Genomic DNA, 12,100 nt, shown 5'->3' on the forward strand with positions numbered 1-12,100 from the left:
TATGAATGCCCCCTTTTTATTAGTGTAGACCTGATACTGCCACATTTTTCTCATTAATATGCCATTGCAATAATTTCTGAATTTACAATATATATCAATAATCAATCTATTTGACAGATTTTTTTTCAGTTGATAAAATCATTAAAAAAATTTTTTTTATTGAATTGCAGATTGTTTGATTGTTGCTTGCATGAAGTACATACATTTCACTTAAGCTGATAAAAAACAACACAATTGATACGCTTATAGCATAAAGACTTACCCGATAGCAACTGTATCTTATACATAGATAAATTTATTTTCAAGTGGTTAAAATGTTGTGGTATTGTCTCTAAATTTAATTTCATTGGGACATATTTTTTGTGGTTTCCAGCGTTTGCCAGTTCAATGAGAAATATTCTTTGTATGTTAAAATTTTCTTTGGATTCTTATTTTGTGGATAACATATATCCCCGAAATAAACAAAATTGAAACCCCAAAATACATTTCTGCTTTTACAATGATTAATATAGTGAGCAGTGTTTTCAGCTTTAAAAATATGAAAAATAATCATCCAAATATCATATTCATAACCTGGTCAAATAAATATTTTCTAAAAGCCTACATATCTTTTATGAAACATTGCTTACATGATCTGGTTCAGATTCCTGATCAGAATCTTTACCGTGATCTTCTGTATCCTCCAGTGCAGCGTCTCGGATCATGTCAATCACCTTATTGTGCTTCTTGCCTAGCAAAGCAAATAAACTGAAACAAAAATATGGTGTGTATGAATAAAAATGTAAACATATTGTTTGTACAACAATACATGGATTTTTCTAGCATTCCACAGGGTCCGGTATTCGGACCCATTCCCAACGGCAAAACCCCTACATTTTTCCCAATTTTGGGGGAAAAATTCCCAATTGATTACAAAACTCATTTTCATCTTTATTATTCAAGACAGAGATGTTTATTATGTTCAACCGCTAGTTTTATGCCAAAAATTGCCAACAAGTAATGTGTAAATCCCAGTTGAAACATAATGACTGACAAAAAACAACATTGACAAACAATGGCTGCCAAAACACAGGAAGTGAAGAAAATTACAAAACCAGATCAAATTCGGGAAACGGATAAGGCTATAATTCCGGGTTTGCAGATAAAATACAATTAATAAACAAAAAAAATTATTTGTATAGTTCTAAATATACAAATCCTTGAAATAAATAAATTAAAAAAAATTCAAGCATGTGACAGCTATGAAATAACAACCCTGAAATTGAAAACTAAAAAATGTATATAAAAAAAAAGAAAAAAGAAACAGGATATATTTTATACAGAAAAATATTTTAGTTCACAAATTTTCATGTAAAAATAAAATAAAATGTGACAATACTTGTCTTTTTCACCAAAAAACAGAACAGAAAATTGAATTATTAATAGCATTCATGTAGTTTCTTACTTTATTTTCACCATGTTCACCAAAAAAGAAAAAAATTATTGAACTAAACACACTAAAATTAGCATTTGGTATATAGGTTGTTTTCCCAATTTCACTGAAAACCGCGTTAAAAAATTCCCAAAACTGGCCAGGGTCCTTTTTCCCAAAATACCTAGATAAACCCCTGCAATAGTCGTTGAAAATCTTGAGTTTCCTTGTCAATCACCATTTTTGTTTGTATGTGTGACTTGTTAATCACAAGTTGTCTCCCTTATATTGATTTTGATGGTGGCATAACATCACTATGAAGTGTGCCTGCCAGATTTTTTCGCAATTTAAATCATCGTTTTGCTGGCAAGATTATGCCCGATTAACATGTGTCTTGTTTGCCCAGTCAAAAACATTCTACAGCAGTTATATCCTACGCTCAAAATTTGTCAACTTACTTAATAAGTCTCTGTGAAACATATGGATGGAGATTTGTGAACTGAGCAGACATGTTGGCTAATGCTGCCAGACAATTAGTATGCAGGTACTTATCCTACAAAATACAAATAAATACATTGACATGTCTGATTAATACATTTGAATGATCTCCCCCCAAAAAATTACTTATTCAAGTTTTGCATAAGAATACAATTATCAGTATTGTGCTAAAAAATCTCTAATATCTATTTTCCTGACTCAGCAGCACCAAAAAAATTCATATGTGAAATTAAAATCCACAGCTTTAAAACAGTGCAGTTATTCATAATTCTAGGTCGTCTCTGCAACTCTCAACTTACCCTCATCCTTGTTAAATTATACTGTATTGTTCGGATAACCACAACAATCAACAATCCACCAAGTGAAATCTCTGTCAGATGTCTATCTTTAAACCAGGGGATATCTCGTAATATCTTTAATGTAAACAAAAATCCACATATTATAAACCTGTATTTACTAAAGAAATATACCACATATATAATTAAGTTGTCTTAAATATTCAATCTTGTCTAACCTTTGACCAGCTATTATTTTACATGTCGGTTTTTCACTACCCATGTACAAAAATAAATCATTCTATTTACTCTCCCTCATTTATTTTAATGGAATAGCCTTCTAAAATGCTATATGAGAAGACCTTTTTTTTGTGCATTGCATCTCCATATTTCAGATCAAATCAATTAATATATGGCTCTCTAACCTAAAGGTGAAATGTAAACTGTATTTTGTTATCCTCCCTAATGATAATTCTTTTTGGTTTAGCTGGGTAATAATTGAGAAAAACAATATTATTCCGTTGACCTTTCCATCATCATTGGTTTCGGATATACCTACTTCAATTTTTGATATTGTTGTCTCCCTTTGCATCTATTCAGTGTTACAAAAATTATAGTCAGGCGGGAACATTTAGTTTTGATGATATAATTTAATTATCGCTATTTTGCATATTTTTCCTTTGATCTTTTTTTGTGATAATTATTCATATCACACTACTTGCTTGAGATAGAAAATTATCATCAAAAACTAAGGGGGCACGTGACGTTGTCAATGTAAACATCAACAACGTCATAGGCAAAATAGCGATAAATAGATTATCAATGGTCTTTCAAACTCGAAGATGTTTCTCAGCCACATCTCATCTCAGGGTTTCGCTCTTCGATAAGATTGTAGCAAAGAAACAACCTCTCGTTTGAAAAACCATCGATTATATATAAATATCTTTGATAAACACAAATGGTTGTCTGAAAAATGCATGTATTTTATATACTGCCATTTTCATTACAAACTGAAATTAAGAAAATATAATGAATGATTCTGACAATTCACAAACATCTATTTAAAGTGTCCTAATCAGTTTACTTTAACATGTATGAGTTCTATATATATATATATATATATATAAAATACTACCATTTGCTTACAATTTCATGAACAGCTTTGTTGAAGACTTCATCCTCACTAAGAACCAGTAGTATTATTAAAGCCATGTAAATGTGATGTGAGTTTCTGTCCTGGGCATGGTATAATATCTTGAGGATCGGCATCACCTGCAATAAAAGGACAATTGCTAAAAAATGATATCACTTAAATTCTACGAGTTTAGTTTTTGTTGATTTTTACTCTTTCAGTATGTAAACAAACTATGTATTTTCCTTCAAATTGTATATAGCATAATAATTGCTGCTGTTTTTCTACAATTTTTTAAAAATCAAGGATTTATATGCAAGAGATGTTTCAGAATAAAATGCATGGGGACATGGGAGGCACATTAGATATCCCTGTTGTTCAGTCAAGAGTTGAATATATTTTTTTTATATTTGAACTGTTGGATTAGTTATTCTTTTTAGCACATTTGACTTTCGAAGTGAACAAAGAAGAAAATGCAAGAAACGATATCTTTATCTATGAATTCTCACTTTGTTTGGATGACATGTCATTGACAACGTCTTGACACGAACACCTAATGTTGTACATGTTGTATGACATCAGTGGATTGAAAGTACATGATTCCTTTCACTTGTGAAAATAGTTTTCATTTTACTGTGATATCACAGTATTTAAATGAATCTAGTGTAATAATCTACATGTATAACTTAACTTTACTTGAACGGCGTACAGCAACCTATAATAGATGTATTTAAATTTTGGGGTATTTAGCTGAACTTGCTTAGAATGATGCTAGATCTGTCTCTTAATAACCTTCTGGCTTCATGGAACAATCACTTTTTAATCACTACGCCATATTTTTTAAAATTGTGACACAAAATTTTAGGCGGAAGTTGTTTGACTTTATGTAATGGCAGACAAATTGTCATACCAGTGTTAAAACATCCATTGCTTAAATCTGTCATTTGGTCTCTGGTGGATAGTTGACTCTTTGTCACTCATACCACATCGTCTTATTTTTATATTTACATTACTTGTTGGAATTCCAGATGCCAGAAACACTTTTGTCCCCGGCAAGAAAAAACAAGTTAGAAAAATCTATCTGACTCAACTATAATGGAAAAATGTACCAGAAAATGAAATCAACTTACTAATTGATCAATATTTGTTCTAGACAATATGAAAGCCTTCATGGAAGCATTCTGATGTATCAATAAATACAACAGTAACGTCGTCTGGTCATCTCGTAATGACGAACACAAACTATTATACAGATCTGTAAAGTCAAACTTGAATGTGGCTGCTACTTTGGTTGGACTTGGAGTAGACTGATCTGAAAGAGATATAATATAATGAACAGATTTATCTGACAGAAACATTATTTATTTCTTTTCAGTGGTTGTCTATTGTCAAACTAAAATTGGGAAATTTTTGCAATGTTTTTTTTTACAAAAATATATTGCTTTTGCAAAAAATAAAAACTTTCAGTCTTTTAAAAATTGATAGCATTATTTGCATAAATTTTAAAATATAATAATTTATCTCCAATTTTATGTCTGTTGTTCAACAATTGAATGAAGAAATCCTGGCAGAAATATCTGATATTACAGCACCTTAAGGTGGTACATAACACTACAGGGAGATAACTCTGTAAAAATCAGCTGAATGTTTTAATCATGTTCTATTGTTAAGGAAATATTAAGCTTCTCAATGATCAAAATTAGTGTTTGTCAAACTGTATACATTTGTATATTCAATGAAATTTTTCCAATAAAGTGTGTGGTTCAAGTTTTTTGAAATTTTTATATTTTGTCTTAGGGTCAAAGTAAATATTTTGTCAAAATTTTGTGAAAATTAAACGAGCCAAATTAATTTTAGTCAAGGTGTTTGGTACCACCTTAAGAAAAGTCTTTGACACTCACTTCAATTTATTCACTATTTCTCCAGACTTGAGACAATAAACGTATTCACACTTTTGGTATTTAATTGAATTTTGTTTCTGAATGACCTTAGATCTGCTCTGAATAACCTCTGACGTCAAGCAACAATCACTTTTTAATTGTGACGGGAACTTGTGTGATTTTACGTAATGGCGGACAAATTTGCATAAAGGGGAAAAACATCTATTCAGGGCTTGACATATTGTTAAGAAATTAAGTCTTCTATATACATGCTATTGTTGAATCAATATCCCTACCTTTCAATGTCTTTTTGTTGAGATGCGTTTTCATTGACATAAGACCCCACATTTTCTAATAACAATTTTTCTTTATTCAAGGGGTCATCCCAATTATTTAGGTTCCTTGTTTTGCAAAATTGTTTCCATATATGTTTTTCACAAGCCTATCAACACTGATAAACATTAATAATCAATCTATTTAAGGAATGACTGTAATATTTTTTCTGTCTATGAAGAAATAACATCAAAAATGTGGTGCACACTGAATAACCCGCGTAGAATATTCTGTCGAATAGACAGAAAAAATATTACAGTCATTTCTTATAATTTAATTCTAAATTCCATTTTAAACATGAGTAAACCATGAAAAAACGTTGATGACGTCACGGTCACATGACAAAAGTATGTCTATGAGCTGATAAACAAATCAGCCAATCAGAAGACGTGTTACATCCAAAATTAAATTATTTACATTTCAAGAAAACAAGAGCAATATATTAGTATGTCTCCTACCCTGTGAGTTAGTAAATGAACACAAAGCCTCTCTGTATGGGTTGTTCAAGCTGAACTCTGTTGTACAATGGTTAGATAGCACTAACAGAAATAACAGGCTCTGATTGGCTAATAATGTCTCCTGATATTCTGCCTCAGTTTTCTCAGTTTTGTTTGCCATTCCTAGTGTCATAACCGACCACAAGCTGGCTGAAAATAGAATTATACTGTAATGTACTGGCAACATTTTCACTAAAATATTTATATAAAAATAAGAAGATGTGGTATGATTGCCAATGAGACAACTCTCCACAAGAGACCAAATGACACAGAAGTTAACAACTATAGGTTACTGTACGGCCTTCAACAATGAATAAAGCCCATACCGCATAGTCAGCTATAAAAGTCCCCGAAATGACAAATGTAAAACAATTAAAACGAGAAAACTAACAGCCTTATTCATGTACAAAACAATGAACAAAAAAAAAATGTGTTACATAACAACAAACGACAACCACTGAATAACAGGCTCCTGACTTATGCATGGTGAGATCACAACTTTAAATTAACACAACCATCATATAAATTAAAAGAATACCAACATTGAGGTTATTCCCATTAACCCTTAAAAATATCTCAAACACTGATTCACATGATAATAAGAACTGAATGCTTCTTTTGTAGTTTTATTTGACTGTAAAATAACTGCCCTGACTCAAACAAAAGTACAAAGACATTAAATACAATTTATATCTTTATTTTTCCAATTTGGACAGTTAAAATTGCTTTTCAAGGAAACTTTATTAATTAGAATAGAGAAATATTGTTATCAAACTTGCATATTTGAAAAGATACATGTGGTTTTCTCCTTTATAGACTGAGGGCAGTATGACATTTTTTTTTCATTGCACTGATTTTTTTTTGCTTTGTTTTGAACACCATATGCCCTTCTTGATTAGCATAAGAGGGGAGACAACTCTTACCAGCCACAGAAGCAACCATGCTGTTAGCATCTGACGTATGTTTATATAATTCTGGAGGACATTTCTGCTGTGATGTATAATTCCGTAACAATGCCTTTATCAATAAACAGGCATGGATAGAACTGAAAAAAATAATGAAAATTTCTTGTATCAACCTTAGTTTTAACATGTTTAATGACTTATATTAAAATATCAACTGTTTTAATATCTCAATGTATTGATGGAGTCAGCAACATATTTAATTTCATCAAATGTAGGAGTGAAATTATACTTCTGGTAAAAAAACACGCTTTGTATGTTTATTTTGCAGTTAAAAAGAGAAATTAATTCATCGTTCAATACTTTAGAATTGACATACTCTTTGATTTTAAGGATTTTTTGCATACTTCCCAGAATCTATTATATCATGGACACTTATTTGAAATTTTTTTAACATTTTTTATAAATCCAAACTACTGTAAATTCAGAAATTATTGCATTCATTTATTATTGATATATTTGAAGAATAGACAAAAATGTGAGATTAGTTATTGCGATTTCTGGAAAAGCTGCATAATATATATATATATATATATATATATCTGATATCAGAATTCAAGTTCTTATAATTGTGAAACTCACCCAGTTGCTTAATAAACAAGAATGCGTCCATAGTACACTGATGCCCCACTCGCGCTATCATTTTCTATGTTCAGTGAACCGTGAAATCGGGGTCAAAACTTTAATTTGGCATTAAAATAAGAAAGATCATATCATAGGGAACATGTGTACTAAGTTTCAAGTTGATTGGACTTCAACTTCATCAAAAACTACCTTGACCCAAAACTTTAACCTGAAAAACTTTAACCTGAAGCGGACAAATGGACGGACAAACAAACAGACGCACAGACCGAAAAAACATAATGCCCATAATGGGGCATAAAAATACAGGACCTACACCACTCAGGGAATTAATGCTACCACAAGTCCATCAAGGCTATCCCATAACAAGGGGCTGTCAGAGTGACAGCAAACCAGATTTTCCTGCAGAGGTCAAACCCTGAACAGTTGAGCAAGTATGGACACAATAAATGTGGTCAAAGAACTGAAAAATTTGAAATTGAACATTTACATATATCCAAATGCTACGTACATTGCTAGAATCAGCATATCAAAGAACCCCAAGAATTCAATTTTTGATGAAATACTCCTTAGTTAAACCATTTCTGTTTAAATGGAAATAAACTTTATTTCCATGAACTAATCATCATGATCATGTTAATCTAAAATTAAATATGATTTAACCATAGACTCTAAAATTAGATATGATGTAAAGAGACATGATGTTATATTTATTTTCAAATTATAATTAATTATAAATAATAGTTTTCTAATAAATCTGTCACTCCAATTATAATTGGGTGATTGCATTGAAAATTACCAGATGTGTGTTATCTTATCACTTAGTGTATAAATCAAAATCAAACTTTATATATATAGTTGATAGTTCCCAATATTTTTTCTTTCATCTGTAACATACTAATATAGATCTGCAACTTATCTTATCTTAATTTTAACTTTTTAACTTATAAATAATAGATTATTATCTAATGAATCATGCTTGCAAATTGAAAGGTTATTTCCCCTTGAACAGAACTATGGTTTAACCTTTTAACAAAGTGCTCTAACATTAGGTATATAATTATTAGTAATGTAATTAACTTCAAAATGTCTATCTCTTAAAAACCTATAAAACTTATCTGTAATTATCTTCAAAGTGTCTAATAATGAACAGTAAATTTCAACCTTCATTTATACAGTCCTACTAGTAAATTTATAAATTTATTTATACAGTCCTACAGATCTTATCAGAAAACAGAAAATTTTCAAATAAATCTGTCACTCCAATTATAATTGTGAGATAAGACTTTTACCATATGTTTTACCTTAGTCATAATTGATAACAAGAGAGAAAAATATTTAAAAATACCAATTTTGGATATTAAAAATGGTGATAACTCAAAAAGGAGAAATACTAAAATCTTGAAAATTGAACTAGACCTCCATTAAGTCGCAGGAAACAACATATTAAAATTTGAAAAAAATTTGTTAAAGCGTTTTCATGTTATTGTGTAGACACTGTTTGGCAGCCGCCCGCCGTACATCCCCAATTCAATAACCGATATTTCCTTCGAAAATCCGGTTAAAAATCAGAGAATTTGCAAATTCTTTTGTGAAATTACATTGTTTTTTACTATAGGTATAATGTCACGTCTTTGTACATGACGTATACTGTTTCCACTGTCATTTTGATTTAGAGGTTTAATTTCTTCAAATTTTGAAACACTGCCTGCAGTAATATGGGTTTCCTTAAATAGCAAAGATATATTTTATAAATCACATGATATCTAGCTATCAAATTTGTCACAAATTATGTGCTTCTCTAATTTTCATGCTATTTTCATATGTCTCGATCGGTGTGAGAAAAATATTTATCATCTCAAAAGAAAACTTTGTTCTCTGCAAATGATTGGTCATAATTTCAATTATGATGTCAAATTTTCTTCATTTCTTCTGAATTTCCTATTTTGACGTCATGAAAAATGGCGACCATGCCTGTTGACATCACATATAAAGAACATAACTTTCTGCAAACCTTTGAAGAGGGAGAATAAACTTGTTTAGATATTGTCTTAAAATCATTAGACATGTTAGAGAAACAGATTCCACCACTATATCTCATGTATTACAATATTTTCTCTACTCTCAACAAGCCTCCCGTTTTTGATTTTTAAAATTTAACTGTCTCGAGTGGATAAATACAGTAACACACTTGATGTAGTGGTGGAATCTATAAACTACCATGACTATGTCTGAAATAATATTAATTCCATGTATTTCTTATGTGCACAGAACTTTCTCTGTATCTCATATTTATATAAACCTACCATCTTCCCTCCATCATGTACTTGTAAGTAACAAATTTACTGGCAGATTGTGGTTGGAACATCTGTATTGACAATAATACCAGTAGTGTGTTCAGAGCTTCTAAGTGTAGAGCATATGTAAAATTCCTGTAAAAGAAATAATATATAATGATAGTTATCACGTCTAAATAACTGTCCTGCATCTAGATTAGCTACTGTAAATTCAGAAATTATTGAGAGGTTTTTGTTAATGCGAATAATGCAACTGGGTGAGTATCTCAATAATAAGAACTTGCATTCTGATAACTGATACATATATCTGTAAGCAAATGTTTCTGAAACCGCATTAATTAAACTCACATTTTTTTCTATTTTTCAAAAACCTCAATAATAAATGCATGCAATAATTTCTGAATTTATAGTATTACATTGGCTTAGAGCATCCAATACATGACTCTATTATAATAGTCCCTACTTATAATTTTATATGATTTAATCATTTAGATAACAAGTGTGCTGTATGTCACCCTTACGAAAAAAAGTTTGAACTTTGAAAATGTATTAGCTTTGAAGAAAACTAAAGGAGTAATAACAAGGTCTATTTATGCATCAAACTTATTATAGCAAATTTAAATGTTTTCCCTAAAAAAATTTGAAGTATGGGGACTTGTGCAAAAATTTTAAGACTTACACAACAGGAACATCTACCAATAATTCTACCAATGAATTCATGAGTTCCTCTGTCAGTGGTCCAACTTCATCTGCTTCTACATATCCTGTTATAATCATTACAGGAAAACAGTTAGTATATATTATACAATAATTGTGCAATGTTCATTTTGATGAATGTTAGATTTTGGTGTGTTTAATTCACAGTAGGTATTGTGTCCGGCTAGGATCATGTTTTTCGAGTGATTTGATCAAAAATGTAAACAAACAGACTTCTTTTTTTGGCGACATGATTTTGAGTGGTGCGGTCCGTCTTGCCTTGGTTCGAGATGTCCATGGGCAGAGTTTACCTGTATTTTTAATGAATCACGAGTTACTTAAAACAGCTGTCATATTCATGCTGGTGAACATTTAGATGTATGACAGTATCAGGCAATTGATTTATTTCATTGGCAATTCTTCGCTTTTGAAACGATATCAGTTAAATTTTTCACTTTATGACGGGAATAAAATGACTTAGGGTTGGCGCTCAAAAGTAGGGTCTGTCGGGTAACCGTAAACAGGCATATATTTTTTTTGGCATAAAATATTTCTTAAACTTGAAGTCAATCAATGAAAATAATTTTACAATATTTTTGATCTCATTGGATATATATACAATATATTTAACTCTATTGACATGAGGCTCTTATGAGGGGTTCCTTTCCCAACAGAAACTGGCCGCCATGATAAAATCTTCAGTGCTGAAAGTGACATTTAACACCAATAATTAGGGGTAATACTTATTTATTTGCTATTTCAGGTAAATAATTTAGAGGTAGGTTATCTCCCTTTGTCATTCAGATTTTGTTTAAATGAATATTTGTTCTTATCTCCAATTCCTCTAGGCTGTATTAATATAATGGTGTGTTAAACTGTCAGTTTATAATACATAGTATCGTTGACAATCTGATTTGTCTGTTTTCAAAATACAGCATCTTCACAAGACTCTTCAGAGCATTTTTTGAAGGCCTTGTGCAGTTATTTAACATCTGTGCACAATCTATTTCTCTGTATAGTGCATTAGATAACAGATTGGAGGCTAGTTAAAAAATAGTAAGCAAACCAGAAAAACTGCTTAAGGAATGTTTTGACTTCCAAAAATTGAAATGTTCATGAATTGTAAAAAAAAATATTTTGTACAAACATAAGGGGAGATAATCTAAATCTTGAAAGGAAAATCTAAATCTAACAAATTTTCTTATTCAAGTAAATATGGCTTACATATTCATGTATATAAAAGACACACATAAAAGTATTACTACTGACTAACCAACAATCAATCAATCAATCAATCTATTCTTTATTTTTTTGCCTGTTACTTTTTCTTATATTTGACCATCCCATTATTTGCTATTTGATCATTTTTTTACTTTTCTGTCTCTATTCTTTTTCTTTTTGGTACTTCATTCACTATTTTATAAACCCTGACATGACTGGTCACCCTGTGTGAATTATCTACATTTCAATCATTTAAAAAAAAAAGAAGTAAAATAACAAAAATACCGAACTCCAAGGGAAATTTAAAACAGAAAGT

At 30.5% G+C, this 12,100-nt stretch overlaps 1 protein-coding gene across 1 annotated transcript in view; it reads right to left on the minus strand.

Moving 5' to 3' along the window:
• LOC127721892 (dymeclin-like) overlaps nt 1-12,100 on the minus strand; it is a 35,825-nt gene that overhangs the window by 8,831 nt on the left and 14,894 nt on the right. The window contains exons 5-13 of the mRNA XM_052228705.1: nt 10,547-10,631; nt 9,877-10,002; nt 6,950-7,071; nt 5,988-6,176; nt 4,447-4,628; nt 3,331-3,456; nt 2,209-2,322; nt 1,870-1,964; nt 630-747 (exon numbers count right to left, since the gene is read on the minus strand). Of these exons, the coding sequence (XP_052084665.1) occupies nt 630-747; nt 1,870-1,964; nt 2,209-2,322; nt 3,331-3,456; nt 4,447-4,628; nt 5,988-6,176; nt 6,950-7,071; nt 9,877-10,002; nt 10,547-10,631 (1,157 nt within the window). The remainder of the gene's footprint in view (nt 1-629; nt 748-1,869; nt 1,965-2,208; nt 2,323-3,330; nt 3,457-4,446; nt 4,629-5,987; nt 6,177-6,949; nt 7,072-9,876; nt 10,003-10,546; nt 10,632-12,100) is intronic.

Source organism: Mytilus californianus, unplaced genomic scaffold (genome assembly GCF_021869535.1).
Source record: "Mytilus californianus isolate M0D057914Y unplaced genomic scaffold, xbMytCali1.0.p SCAF_12, whole genome shotgun sequence".
NCBI classification, from domain to species: Eukaryota; Metazoa; Mollusca; class Bivalvia; order Mytilida; family Mytilidae; genus Mytilus; species Mytilus californianus.